Source organism: Trachinotus anak, unplaced genomic scaffold, assembly GCF_046630095.1.
Source record: "Trachinotus anak isolate AG129_WGS33_773 ecotype Australia unplaced genomic scaffold, CSIRO_AGI_Tana_v1 ptg000003l, whole genome shotgun sequence".
Taxonomy (NCBI): domain Eukaryota; kingdom Metazoa; phylum Chordata; class Actinopteri; order Carangiformes; family Carangidae; genus Trachinotus; species Trachinotus anak.
Genome location: NW_027273854.1, coordinates 14,104,403 through 14,119,448, shown reverse-complemented (window position 1 = coordinate 14,119,448; position 15,046 = coordinate 14,104,403). Strand labels below are relative to the sequence as shown.

Here is a 15,046-nt window from a genome sequence, read left to right as displayed (position 1 = left end):
CTAGTATTCTGACTGTGTTTATTCTTTCATATTTTGTTATTTTTAAATCAAACACCAGCAAGAGCGAAACACTCGAGTGTTGAGGCTGCTAGTGCCTGGGGAAATGTCATTGTGCTGTGTGCAGAGTGTGAACACTCACAAATAAAACATGAATTCACATTCTCCAAATAACATATAGAAACATGCCGTCAGGCAATTTGTAAAACATGTTTTAAAAATTATATTTGTCATAACGTTATATTAGAACTCAAAATAAAATAGTTGACATTAACCCTAAGCATAAACATCCTAACACTTCTAAAAAAAAACAACTGCATGACACTCCCACTACATTAGAGTTACAACTCTCTTTATAAATTATTATTATTATTTAACCAACAATGCTGTAAATGTTGTCATTATTTTCTGTACTTGCTGATCCCATATAAATCTTTAATGCTCTTCTTCGCTCTCTGAATGCACCTAAAAGGCAGAAGTTTGTTGTCCAATTGCATAATGACCTACTGCCTGACTGAGTCGTACACTAATTACGAACAGATTGTGAGTGCAAATTGAATGAAAGGTGCAGCACAAATTTGCAATGCGCTTTCATGTGCATGAATCTGCCTCTCTTTGTTTTGACATGTCAGTTCAGTGGGTACATATAATTTGCAGGTGACACAATTCAAAATGACAGCATCATATGCAGCTGGCAGCACAAAGGGGTCCCAGTAAATAAATTTACATTTGGACTGACAGTGGCCCAGCTCCAAGAGTCATGTTGGTAATAGAAGAGATTGGACCCTCTCCAGTTCCAGCACCTGTCACAGTCAATGTTCATTGGATGCTATTGGAATTCAGGAAGGAGAGTTTCATCATTGTGGCTAATGAAGTGAAAAGACACGCTGATTTGATGTGAATGCCAACAAGATCCTATTCTGTTAGTATTAAGCTTAATTGGTGCTGTCAATCAAGCGTGTTTCCGTGGCAACAGTGAGGATCAATATGAGCCTGTATATTGAGTAACCCAGATCTGTATTACATGAGTGGATGGATCTGATGAAGCGTGATATAGTAGGTGTGTGTGTTTGTGTTTGTATGTGTGTGCACATACATTATAGAAGTGCAAGCAATTACACAGCAGCCATTCAAAATCTTGTCCTTGTATTTTTCTTCAAAACCATTGTTGGGCGGCCAAATGGAAAAAGCACCTCTTTCTCAATCTTGTAATTCTTCAATGGAGTATACAGATGTGTTGTAAAGATAGTGATTTAAGTTCCAGAGCAGATAGCATGAATTTGCTCGGTTTGGGTCCAGGGCTGCTTTAGTTTACAAACTGCTTACAGTCGGTGGCTAATGTGTGCCAGTGAATGATGTTCAATTAGTAACTCTGTTTGTATCCTCTTTGTGATGCATGGTAATAATTCAGTTACAAGATGAGGCTTTTAAACAGGAGGATTTGTGTATTTCTAGAAAAGGTGTAAATAGGACAGGCAGACACCTGCAGCTACTCTTGTACCACCTGTTCACCTGTTACTTTCTGCGATTTGAACTGTTTCTGCTGCTGTGACCTGCTGAGACTGTAGTTGCTTCACAAGAGCATCTGCAACTGCAAAATGTGAACGGTGTATTTCCTCACTTCTGCTTCATTTGAACATGATTTATATACAAAATGCATTACAAAGATGCTGGTAATTGTTTTATATGGTGAGTCTTTTTTAATTAAAATGCTTGTAACAAGATCAATATCATTCCTGTCTTTTATGGAAGTGAATCTAACAACGCACAGCAGCAGTCTGCAGCACTGCAGCAAAAAGTTTTATCATATGTCCTACATTTTCATACTTACAAGTGGATCAGTGTTATGAGTCATGCTCTTTCCCTTTGAGACAGGTGTTCTGCATGTCCCATATTCCTAATTATGTAATCATATCCCTACACACGCACACATGCAGACCCACTGTGCCTCCCGCCTCCCTCATGCAAACCCTCTGGGTTTCACTATGTGGAGCACCAAATGAGATCACGTCTCATGTGGAGGGGATAAACCTCAGACAATAGAGAGAGACAGCAAGACAATCAATTGGAAGGGGGTGTCACAATACATGCAGGTGAAGTAGTAATCTGAATAGAGATTACTACAGGAGCAGTGTAACAAATCAAAAGAAGAATATACTGTATATAATGTGTGGAGATGGTACATGCAGGTACTGGACTGAATATTTCCAAATACATCAGTCACAAGTGTATAAGCAAAGCTTTTTTTGATTATTGCGAACAAAAATGGAAGTGGTTTGGAGATTTTTTTTCTTGGTCTAATAATTTTGGCTCAGTTGCATTTTAACTGGAAAGCCATTCATTTCATTGACCTACTTTGAACATATATTTATACCGTGAATCAATCAATGACCTTCAGACCCATCTGGTATTAAGAGATTGCACATCCAGTCAGATTGTGTCGGGATCCAGTTTTGATTGATTACTGTTTACACACGTCTTCAATGAGCACCATGAACACACTTTGCTCAAATGTTCAGGTTAATGTTATCTCTACCGTGCCTGTTCTTAACAGGTAAAAAAAAGAGGAGATTTGATACCTAAGGCACACACCTGAAAACTTTGCCCAATTCTTTAGTCTAGAAAAATCAACCACAATTGGGGTTTATGTTGTGCTATAGCTTATTACAAAGTTGACTAAGTGGTCAATTTGAGTTCATATCAAATCAAACAGATCACTGACCACTCTTGAGGGGCACTTGAGTGATTGAAACAGTTCTAATTTGTGGGTGCCTTCACATCTATTTTCTAGCTGTCTACTTGTCACCAGATTATACACATTTTGATGCAGTTTTGTCTTTATATCCATCTGTTATATGAATCTGCCAAACACTGGCATTGGAGACCACCTTGGCAACCACATTTGTTGTTTATTCTTTTGCTCTGTTTATGCCTAACAAGAGTAGATAGGTAACCCAGCAGGTGCCTAAGGTCATTATGTCTGCATGATAATGTACCATTTTACGCATTCTTTAGGTATTACCAGTTTCTGCAGCGGTAAATAGACTGAAAAATAGGATGGACCTGATTCTCTGCTGGCACCTCTGGGGAGCTTGGACCGGAATAGACTGGAATGAGTTCAATTCTCTGTCGGAATTAGAAAGTAGTCTGCATTTGGAGCACAAGGCAGAAAGAGAGTGAGATTTTCCTTGTTGTTTTCATGGAATGGTGATTGAGATTATGTGAATGTAAAACAGAAATGTGGGGTGAAAGTCACACATAGATAAGGTATCATGTAAAATCATAAACAGCATACCATTAGTGTGTTGTTCAGAATCCATCTTGATAGCTTTGGCTGTCTTGTGCACATGCATCCTCCTATGTGAAGGTGTGTGTGCTTGAGTGGGAATGTCTACACATGCACCCGTTTGTCTGAGGGCATGTGTCCATTTTAGTGTCCATGTTTGTGTAACGTGTGTGTGATTGTAAGTATGTTTTCCCCTGCTGCCGAGGCGGCAAGAGGACAATGCCTGTCATGATGCAACAGGCAGCTAATCCTCTCCTTATGTAAACGCTTGACTGCTATTCAAATGACATGCAGATGGGATAGAGAGCTTAGGTTTTGGCAGCATAGTGTCATAACAAGGAGTGTCTGTGGAGACAATGTGCTGTCAGCATTTGGGTGATTAATGCTGCACTTTGTGTTAAAAAAAAAATCCCTTTGAGGACTGCGGAGAGATTAGCATGTGTACATAGCTATCAGCCAAGGCTTGATGACCTCTTAGCCTTATGAGGTGGGGAGGGCAAGAGAGAAGAGCTAAGTGCAGATACAGTAGGCTCAAAGGGGACCTGTTGTGGCAGTGCAACATGCATATTTTACTATGATGAGATGGAACACCAACTCTAGAACAAGACATTGAAATATTACAGGAATTTGGTGGAATCTGAATATATTTACCCTTTACCATGCATTTAAATTCATGAATCAAGATAGTTTATTGCCATTCTGCAGTACATTTGTGCAAAAGGTGCAGGCAACATGGGCAAAATGAAGGCAATGTGATATCTATCAATAACACTTAAAAAATAATGTAAAGGAAGCAACAAAAATTGGTCTTTGTATCATGTATGATATCTATCACATTATATTGCCTTTGCTTTTTTCTCATATTTCTTTTCTTATCTCCTTTACAGATTCTTCATTATTCCAAGGTTCCATACATCTCAGTCCCTCACAGCTGACGTCTTAGGAAAGAGTATGAGGACAAGCTGTGTTACCCCACATTGCAGCCCAACAAGATATGACATAACATGGGTCCCCTGCTAATCACCATGATGACCAGAAAGCTGTGACTGGCATTGTGAAGCCTTCGCCCCTCTTCAACACCCAACCAAGAGTCTTCTCCTCTTTAGAAATCCTTCCTAGCAACCTTTGTTGCTTCCCTTATCCAACAAACACAACCTCCTCTCCTGCCTGCCCCTAAGTTTCTCTCCTTAATAATTAAAATTCCCCTCTTTCTCATTTGTTTTCTTCGGCATCATGCAGGGTACTTCTACAACCTCCAGTCTCCTTCTTCTTATTCTTCCCTCCCTCTTTTTCCTTTCCAACTTTCCCAACATGGTCAACGGGGACTGCTGGCTCATTGAGGGGGACAAAGGCTACGTGTGGCTGGCTATCTGCAGTCAGAACCAGCCACCATACGAGACTATCCCCCAGCACATCAACAACACGGTCCATGACTTAAGATTGAATGAGAACAAGCTGAAAGCTGTGCTCTTTAGCTCCATGTACCGCTTCACCAACCTGACTGACCTCAACCTCACCAAGAATGAAATCAGCTATATTGAGGATGGAGCCTTTGCAGGACAAGCCAACCTACAGGTGATGGATGATAAAAGCTTTGAGCTTAACTCAAGAATAAAGCTCACCATGCATTAAACCTTAATTTGAGATTAGATCAATCATATTATGAGTGATGGTAACTGTATGTCATTATCATTTCTATTTTCAGTGAACTCAGCCACAGGCATAGCATCACAGACTCACACAACTAAGACATGGAGGTGGCTGTACTGACATTCTCCTAGTCTCCCAGTCAAAGTGATAGTTCGGGTTATATGACATGGGGGTTGTGTTGAGTACTTATCTATGGTCAGTGTATTACCTGCAGTAAATTTGGATCAGCACACAACCATTTTAAAGAGGCAGCAGGAGCACTGGCACTGAAGCTGAGTGATGTGCTGGTGTGGAGGGGGTAATTTGCAAAAACATGTTTTAGCCACTTTAAAAAATACCCACAGAAAAAAAATATCAATTGAAGTTGAAGCTATATTTTGAACAACCACAATTAGGTAACACACTGTATTACTCCACAGATCAGCTGTTTGAGTAAGACATAGCTAAATGTAGTTGCAATGTAAAATGTAAAATTCCATAGATTTTTATTGGAAACCAGTCTAGTAAAATTAACATCTAAATGTGTATTTTGGACGATTTTTTACACTAGACTGAAAGAAGACATGATATGCAAGAAAAATAACCCAACATTGACCACTGCCAGCTGTGTTTCACCTTAACCGTAGGTGTATATGACAATGTGGGTTTGATATGATAATATTTTACAACAATGTAATGACAAAAATAACAAGTAACAGGAGACAATAACACATATTGTTAACGAAACCCCAATTTTACAATATTGTGTGGTCTGTTATAGTTGCATTAAAAAAGGGCAACGTGCACAACTAGCCTACTGAATTCTGTTCTAGAAAATGCTGCAGCATAACCAAAGTTATCTTAAGGTAAAATGAACTAAAACTGCCCTAATCCTTCTTCTTTTGTGTTTTCTCCAGGTTTTACAGCTGGGCTACAACAAGTTGACAAACTTAACTGAGGGTATGATGAGAGGGCTTGGCCGCATGCAATGCCTCTTCCTCCAGCACAACCTCATTGAGGTTATTGCCAGCAATGCATTCTGGGAGTGCCCCAGCCTCAGTAGCATTGACCTGTCATCCAACAAACTTGCCCGCATTGATCCATCCACATTCACAGTTCTCATTCGGCTGATGGTGTGTGAATTGGCAGCAAATCCATTCCACTGTGGCTGTGATCTTTACAGCTTCCTAACCTGGTTGGAGTCCTTCAACAATGTCACACACACCTATGACCGCCTCCAGTGTGAGACACCTCGGGAGATGTTTGGCTACCCCTTATTGAGTCCCATTGCTGCTGGACATGCTGGCCGGAATGCCAAAAACATTTTGTACCATCACTGCCGAGATGGAGTGATGATTCCTGGGATGACCTCTCTCCCACCAGATCTGGATGGTCCCTCTGGGATCGGACCAGAGATGTTTGGCGGTGTGGGGCCGTACCACCAGCCCACCACATCGTCATCATCTACTGAACTTGTATTTCCCAGCATCAAGCTCCATCATGTCTCTTTGTCATCAGCCTCTCTACTTGTGCAGATTCCAAGGCCCTACAGCAAAATGTATATTCTAACACAATACAACCACACATTTGTGTCGGATGTCATGAATTTGAAGAACAAGAAGGAGATGATCACCCTCAACAAGCTCAAGCCAAACAACAATTATACTTTCTGTGTAGGATCCATCCGCAACTCTCAACGTTACAACCACACCTGCCTCCAGTTTTCCACTCGGGCTCAAAATCAAGATGACATGCTCCCCACACCTTCCACCACTACTCACTATATAATGACCATTGTGGGCTGCCTTTTTGGCATGCTCATTGTTTTAGGCTTCGTCTACTATTGTCTACGAAAGAAACGGAGGCATGATGAGAAGAAGAAATCCATCTGCGTCAAGAAAACAATACTGGAAATGCGCTATGGACCAGAGGTGGCAGCAGCAGTGGCAAATGATCCATCGGCAATCCACAAGCTTCAGGAGCAGTCCAGAGAACATCACCAGTATCAGCACCACCATGGAGGCAAACTTCCCATGTCCACATCCTCTAGCTCGGGAATGCTCCACTCAGCCAACACCAGTTCTTCCAGACTTTCCTCAATCCCACAAGTGGAAAAGATGGCCACTGCTTTTTCAGAGGCCATGGCTACAAGTAAAGGAAACTATATGGATGTCAGAACTGGAGGGGCAGGTATGGAGAGAGTAGGAGATGGTGGACATGGAGTGATGAGGGGGGAAGACTTCAGGGACGATGATGGAACTGATATTGGAGATGACTCAGATGATGATGGACATGGCTCTGCCTCAGAAATTTCAACAATTGCCATGGAGGTAGACAAGGTTAACCAGATCATTAACAACTGCATTGATGCCCTGAAATTAGATGCAGCAGCAGTTGCTGCTTCTGGGGCCTCTACTAACCCTACAGCCTCCTCCAATCCCACCTCCCCTCCCCCCACCAGTGCATCTTCCCTTACTCGTGGCCTAATCCCGCTCTCCCAAGGAATGACAGAGACTTGCCAGGTCATTGCTCCCAACAAAATACCCCCTCCACCTCCACTCCCTGCCTTGAATGCCCCTCTTTCTGAGCGCCCAGGGATCAGTGGTGGGGGCTTTGTTGTCACTCCCCCCTACAGGCCCCCTCCACCAGCCACTGCTGTACGTCCCATTCAGCGGCAAATGAGTGCAGATGCAGCTGTAGTTATTGTAAATGCTGTCAAGAAACAGTGCAGCACCACCTCTTGTGGCTCCATGGGTCGGGACAGGGAACGTGGAGGAGCTAGGGTGTACAGCCTGGATGTTCCTGAGCCAAGGAGCCCAGATGCCTGTAATCAACAACAGCAGCAGTACCCAGACAGGGCCAGTCCCGTGGGTTGTGGGGAGCCCCTAGAGAGACTGCCTTTAGTGGGGAGTGGGAGCTGTGGTGGAGGGGGTGGTGGTGGTTGCGACAGTGGTGGTGTTGGTGCCCAACATCAGGACAGCCAGAAGCCACACCATTACCATCAACAGCAACAAATGCAACAGCAGCAGCAGCTGGAGGTGCAGCAGGACTACCACTGCTCGGAGCACCGCCACTCTGTCCCAGCTCTCTACTATGAAAGCTCCCACCAGGGCTCCCCAGCCCAGAGGGTTTCCTTCCTAAAGCCTCTGACGCGCTCACGCAGGGATGCAGCATCTTACTCCCAGCTCTCACCTGCCCGCCACCATTCCAGTTACTCTGGCTACTCCTCCAGCCCAGAGTACACCTCAGAGAGCTCACTGCGGATCTGGGAGCGCTTTCGTCCCTACCGGAAAGGTCAGCGTGATGAGGCCTGTTATGTGACGGCTGGAAATGCCCTTCGAAAAAAGGTGCAGTTCGCCAAAGGCGAGGACCTGCATGACATCCTTGATTATTGGAAGGGTGTGTCAGCACAGCAGAAGCTGTGACTGTGTGACCAGAGTTAAGCATTGTGGGAAAAAGAGTTTGGATACTTCTTTTACTAATAGGCCTGTGGGCCAAAGAAACCATCTGAAGTTTATGGGGAGAAAAATGTACAACAAAATTTTGCCTTTGGGTTTTTTGGCATGCTGTGTAGAGTATTGTGCTAAGAGCAAGGACTGTGAAACTGTGCCTGGGATATGAGAGTAATTATGGTGTTTTATTTTACACTTCATTGTAGCCCCATTTCTGGATCATTCTCATTTAGTGTTGTGGGTTTTATTTATAGTACAGGGAGCAAATGCCAACTGTGTAATTTAGTACTCTTTGAGTGGTCACATTTTGTGATCAGACGGACCGTCTTTATCAGTGCCATGTTGTCATCTATGGGTAATCACAGATGATAAATGTTGATACCCTTCACTTCAAGTTTGTGTGAACCAAGATGTTGGTCCCTATTTTGTATTGAGTGCTGTATCAATTTGCAGTGTGTATTTGGATATGTTTAGGCTTTTAAGTGAGGGTATTCTGTGACAGGCGGGGAATTGAGCTCTGTTATAAGTGACAACACATTGATCAGAGAACAGATTTCTCAAATGTAGGCCCTACCTCTCCTCCATTAGATATGTCATGCAGCTGATTGCATTTCAATAGTATCCTTCACACAGAAAGAAAGGAGAAATTGGAAAAAAAGGAAAAATGAAAAGACAGTCAAGTGGGCTCAAAAGTCCTGCAGCATAAAGAAATTATGAGGGAGAGATTAAAGTGGAACCTTAGCCTAAAATAGTGCTGTGATTGCACCCTGAGGTGTTTAGCACATCATGGTTCATTGAGTGATGTAAAGAATCTTGTCCCCCAAACTGTCCGAAACAGCATTTGTCCAAAAAATAATCAAAACTGTGAGTTCAATTTGCAAGACTAAAGAGGGCAAAATAAGGTTCCCCTTATGAAGGTAATTATATGCTACCTGCCAGTGCACAATAGGGACATTTTAACGAAATGAGCTCATGCAATCCCCTTACAAAAAGACATGAGAGATTCAACCCATATGTGACTAAGACTAAGAGAAATTGAAAGCAAGAGGGGTTATGAAAGAAAAAAAAGATAAGACAAGCACTGATATAAAGAATTTTCAGAATCCACTGTGAATGTAAGTAGATTACAAGCAGGTTATGGGGAAATCTCTTTGCATCATTAGATGTGAACACCGCCATACATTCCAAATCCTTTCTCTAACATTAAAAGTGAATGAGGCACAGAGGGAAAGGACACTTCTAATTACTGCCAACGTGTCCGTTCTGGAGATTAATATTCTTGTTGTCTATTGATAACTTAATTAGCCAACTTTTGACAGGCATGTTTGCTTGCACTTTACGCCTCATGATTGTGTGTGGCTGTGTGGTACACAGTAGTCAGTGTAAGTGGGTTTTGGCATGCCTTGTCAGATTATATTGTATATGCCCAAACTGACTTAAATTAATAGTTGTCAATATCTTGCCCAGTTGCTGGTTGTCTGAGTCTAAACAATACAATACTAGATTATTAATGGCATGGACAGATGTACAAATATCAGTGATGTTCAATGTATTTTCCCAGACACATCACATGAACGTGATGCTCAGATATACCACAGTAGCGTAGTGCCTCTTGCAAACAGCCATGATCTAATCTCCATTCATGTATAATAATATCAAGTGTCATAGCCTGGTATTCTGACAAAGGGCATCCTGCTTCCCCAAAGTGCTGTGTAGCTGTTAAAATTACACATCATCAGCTAACATACACAATCTGAGACATCCTACCCTAAAAATGTGAAAACTGAATCCGTTCTCCTTGCTCCACATTTTTGTTCATGGCTATATTTAAGAGAAAGGCAGTTATAGTAACTAGTTTAATTTCAGGAACATTTTTAATCCTCACTTGTTTACTGTATTGATGTTCATTTGGCCCGCCCTCCCTGTTCCCACAGGCCCAATGGGATATAGATTTGGCATGAGCAGGGTCCTAAAATGTTAGAAACTCCCCTTCTTGCAGGTTGGACCTGGGTCTGTATTTAAAACATTTTTTTTTTTTTTTTTTTGAAGGGTTGATTTTTAGCATGTGGTCAAACAATAAATACAGTTTGAACAGGGATGAGTATGCCAATCTCAAAGGGTGGTGTGTAATGGTATCTCCACATTGATCTGTGTGATTCTTCCTCTCTGTTTCTTTTCATGAAACAACTATCTCTGTCTCTGTCTCTTTCCCCCTGTTTTATTAAGACGTGCGCATACAGTCAAGGTCAGAGGTCATATCCCTTGGAGTCAGTGTTTTGCTGTGAGTGTTTGCAATTGACTGGACCACATAAGATCAAGGGCCTCACTGTCATCTTTTAGTAATAACATGTCTGGGATGCATCACCTCATCAGCCTTCTTTATACGATAAAGCACCATATGATGAACATACAGTCTTGGAAATTTATTATCTGAGATAACAAAGTTTCTTAAGGAACTTGTTGCTATGATCAACTCAGACTTTCACCAAATCGGAGGAAAGGATTTCTTTCTGGTACACTGTCAGAGTACCAAATCCCACAGAAAGAACTCGCTGTGTTTAACTCCCTAGATCCTCAACTGCCATAACGAGTTTACAGAAATGGACACTGAGGATAACAGCAAATTCAGAAATGTTCAGTAATATCAGGATCATTCACCATTTCAGTTGCAGTTTGTGTTCATCTACCTGACAAAATATAATGTGAAAGAAAATCATGGATGACTTTTAATTTCATACATTTCCAATTTTAATTAACACATTTAACACTATTGTATTTGTCAGGAAATTGATTTTAAGGGGACAGATGCATTTCAAGTGCTCTTCTGCTCAAACTCTCTATGATGATGCAGCATTTCTGGCCCAACATTTTCAGTACTGGTGTGAGAAGTGCCAAGCTTTCTAATGATTTATAATATGTGTTTTTACTCTAGCTCAAATGAACGTTATTTCCGAAGTTGAAGACGATATTGTGTTTCTCATCATCGATAATTACTTGAAGGCCTGCTGCCAAAAATAACCACAAGAGAGTTGTGTAAAATAGAAATAAAGACAAGTGTACACAAAATTCAAATTTGACAAGCAAGACTGTCAGTCTTGAAGCAATTTTCAAATAGCAGTAAAAGTTAGTATAAATGTAAACAAAAGATGCTAAAGTTTTGTTTTTTCAAAGTCAGCTAGGTCACCACTGCACTCCCAAATCAACCTCTGCTCTTTATTATTGCAATAATTGGTGATTTAGACCAAACATTTGTGTTATTTGCCCTTGGACCCTAAGGGGTAATTAATAACACTTTATTTCTTTTATTGTGGTATCTGCTGATGTCAGAAGATTGAGGCATTCAGTTAAACAGAGTACACTCTTGGGTTAAAGCATGCTCAAATAATTTACCAGCTGAATTATAAAAATATTAAAAATTCAAGCAGGACTGTAGATATATCTCAAAACATTAGTAATTATTTTTTGTTTTGTTTTTTGGTTTTTTTAATTAATTTATTTATTTTTTTGTCCCACAAAGCCAGCATAAAAACCTCTTATTTCTGAGTTTATATCCTCACTGAACCCCTGGAGGGTGGCTTGCTCAGAGATCGATAGTCCTTTTTGTAGCACCATCCTTGTTGTTGGTCTCAGAGCCACAGGAAGGCCAGGCGTGAGAAAGCCATCTAATGTGCTATTAATGTTTAATCCTTTTGTAGGAGGCTGGCTCGGGTTGCTATCCCTATCTCTGTATAACCCTGGAAAATCACAGACGCTTTAAGTTTCTAACATGTTAATCCTTTGATGTTGTCTCATATTAAAAGCCTGGTCCAATTAAACTAAACTCTAGTTTCTTAAATAATGAATCAGAGTTCAAAATGGGGTGTGGATTTATGTCTAATCAGTTTCAAAATTACTAAAGGAGTTAAATGCTTCCATTAGTAAAGACCACAGTTCAACGTTTCCGTCTTCCCATGACACAGTGAACTTTTTACCCATTTGATCTATCCTTGAAGCACTCTCAGTCAAAGTGAGACATTGCTTTAATGAGTGATCATCATCATTTAATGGAAATCTGAGGATGCAATATTAATACTAATTAGTAATCCAGAAAAATCTGTATAATTCTCAAGTCATTCTTTCGCTTGACCGTTCACCATCTCATAATGAAGAGGAAAAATGTTTACAAATCTGTAGATTTACAAATGACAGGCATTCACTGTATATTATGCTATAATATCTATGTAATATGACTGATGACACAGGACCAGTTTTATCATAAAGTACATATATAAATTAAGAGCAAGGTGGACTGGTAGATCCAGACCCAGGCAACAACAGAGGAATATAGGCAAGAAGAGGGACTGGTAAAGAATTGAATAGCACATGTCAACTCATAGCTACTTATGCTTCACACAAGTTATTCTTTTTCTGGTGATTATGCATCATATTAGTGATCTTTTCTCCCTCTACTCCCCTCCCCAAGTCATACACACAACAAGAGTAGAGAGTAAAAATGGAACAGAAAACCGTGAGTCAGAATGAGTCACAGCCTGACTAAACTAAAATGACTCTTTTCCTGAGAGCCAGGTAATGGACAAAGTCTCCTCAGAGAAGAGAGCAATTAGAGAGGGTTTTTGGCTGAATGCAGGCAGGCAGGCACCTGATATAAAAGATGTGGTGGCATGGTGAAACTAAAACTTACCATGCATGGAATCAGTGAGCTGCCTCACAAAAACACACACGTGCGTGCATAACAGCAGCGTCATGTGGGAACAGTTCATCATAAAATGTTCTGAAACTTCAGCATTTCTCATAACTAGAAGAAGCCCTCCTTTTAAGCCTAAAGGAGGGCAGCTTCATTTCTGCTCAGTTTTAAGGAAGGTGACAGGCAGGTATTAGCACTGACAGTTGGTTGCAAATCCTTTCATTTGGTATCAGTAGACCTTTTGTCTAATAGTCTGTTAAGTCCATTAGCTTACTGTGTGGGAGATTAGCCTGTGTGGATAATGTGCCAAATTAGATAAATGCAAAACTATACTGTGTGTCTCCTCGTGATAGCCACAGGAGGGCTTATGTGATGAAAATGAAATGCATGCCATTTCTTATTTTGCTCTAATGTAAATTTGTGTTTATCCAAAGAATGAAAAAGGACTTCAGTCAAGACAAATGAAATATCACCCTGGTGTGACTGATTTCTTCGTTACTGTTCACACTTTGAGGCAGCTGTGACGGGCCGAGCACTGCCAACCCTTCCTTTCTGACTGCCAAGTACTCTGTAAAAGAGTAAAAAAAAACATGAACAAAAAACAAAAAAAAAATCTCAAAAATGAACAGCCTTGTTTGTTTATGTTTGTTAATGTTGTTTATGTTGTTCACTGGCAACTAAAACTCATCAGAATGCCGCAGACTACACATGTCTATCTCTAATATGTTTTTACATCTCATTGGACAACTTTGCTGCTAAATTAAATGATAAATATCTCAAAAACATGCATGTAGTCTGCGCTGGGGATGATTCTGAATTTGTCAGCTTTTTTTTGAGCTGGAAAAGAACAGAAGGTTGAGAAACCTTTCTTAATTCTAAATAATACGTTTTCTGAGCAGAAGAGCATTTGAAAAACTGAAGTAACCAGAGTCAAAATGGGCTAACAAATGTAACTTGATTGAATTTTGTTTTTCATGACAACACTGTTTTTTCCACAAAAATATATATACAGTATATGTTTATTTACACTTACACAATATGCATTAACTCTGCAATTTTTAGTTTCCAAAGACAGATAAAGGACTATAAGAAATATCTGTGAAATATCTGTGAATTTTGTACACTAGATAAAAGAAAAAATGCTAAGGTTAAAAAATGCTTCTATGGATGTTTTATACGCAGCCTGATCTCTTGATATGTCTGTGTGTTAATCTATTTTCAGTTGGCTGTTTGTCTTTGTTTATTTTGTTATGGGGTTTCTTTGGGCAGGGTGGTGGAGGGGAGAGGGAGGGGGTGGGGTAGGGAGGTTACTGGGAATCAAGGGACTGACTTTCAGTACAATGATATATGTTATAAAGGTTTAAGAAGAGAGAAAGCTTAACATAGTGTACTACATAAAAGAAAAGTTGTTATATTTGCATGATTCCCTGTATTTTTTGAGAGACAAAAATATATTGTTGTGTACAATGAGTGGACGTACATTGAAAACAAAAACTGTAGGGGCTGAAATACAGCATTGTCTTTGATTTGAACATTTAGGATTTAGCCGTTTTTTAATTCTCTGTGACGTTTTATATTTACATTCTTATCTATTGGTTTTCTTTTGGTTGATTGTATTATATACAGGCACTGCAGTTAGCATTGCTGCTCTTACAGCCACAGGCTGGTGGAGTGTGCAGTGCAGAGAGGGGGTAGCTGGTGACTATTCCATCCATTTATGATGACAAACCGAACTGCACTCTATTGTTTCCCATTACAAAAATTATTCTCCATGGCAGACATGCAAAGCTGTCTTCTTTGGCTTGGGGTGTGGCCCTATCGCAGTTTGTGGTTGTATTTTCTCCCCTTTATGGACAAATTTTCCTATTTGTTTTTCCAGGTAAAAACACAATGTATGACAATATACTGTACATTCGAAGAAGAGTGTGGTAGAGTGATGTAGGCACACACACACTGTGGTCTAATGGTCTTAATCTAATCCCAAACCATCACTTAGAA

The 15,046-nt window shown here is 40.5% G+C and overlaps 1 protein-coding gene across 1 annotated transcript in view; it reads left to right on the top strand.

Moving 5' to 3' along the window:
• LOC139618208 (protein phosphatase 1 regulatory subunit 29) overlaps window positions 1-14,297 on the top strand; it is a 71,257-nt gene extending 56,960 nt beyond the window's left edge. The window contains exons 3-4 of the mRNA XM_071473949.1: window positions 4,171-4,858; window positions 5,830-14,297. Of these exons, the coding sequence (XP_071330050.1) occupies window positions 4,517-4,858; window positions 5,830-8,337 (2,850 nt within the window). The 5' untranslated portion in view covers window positions 4,171-4,516 and the 3' untranslated portion in view covers window positions 8,338-14,297. The remainder of the gene's footprint in view (window positions 1-4,170; window positions 4,859-5,829) is intronic.
• The last annotated feature ends 749 nt before the right edge of the window (window positions 14,298-15,046 follow it).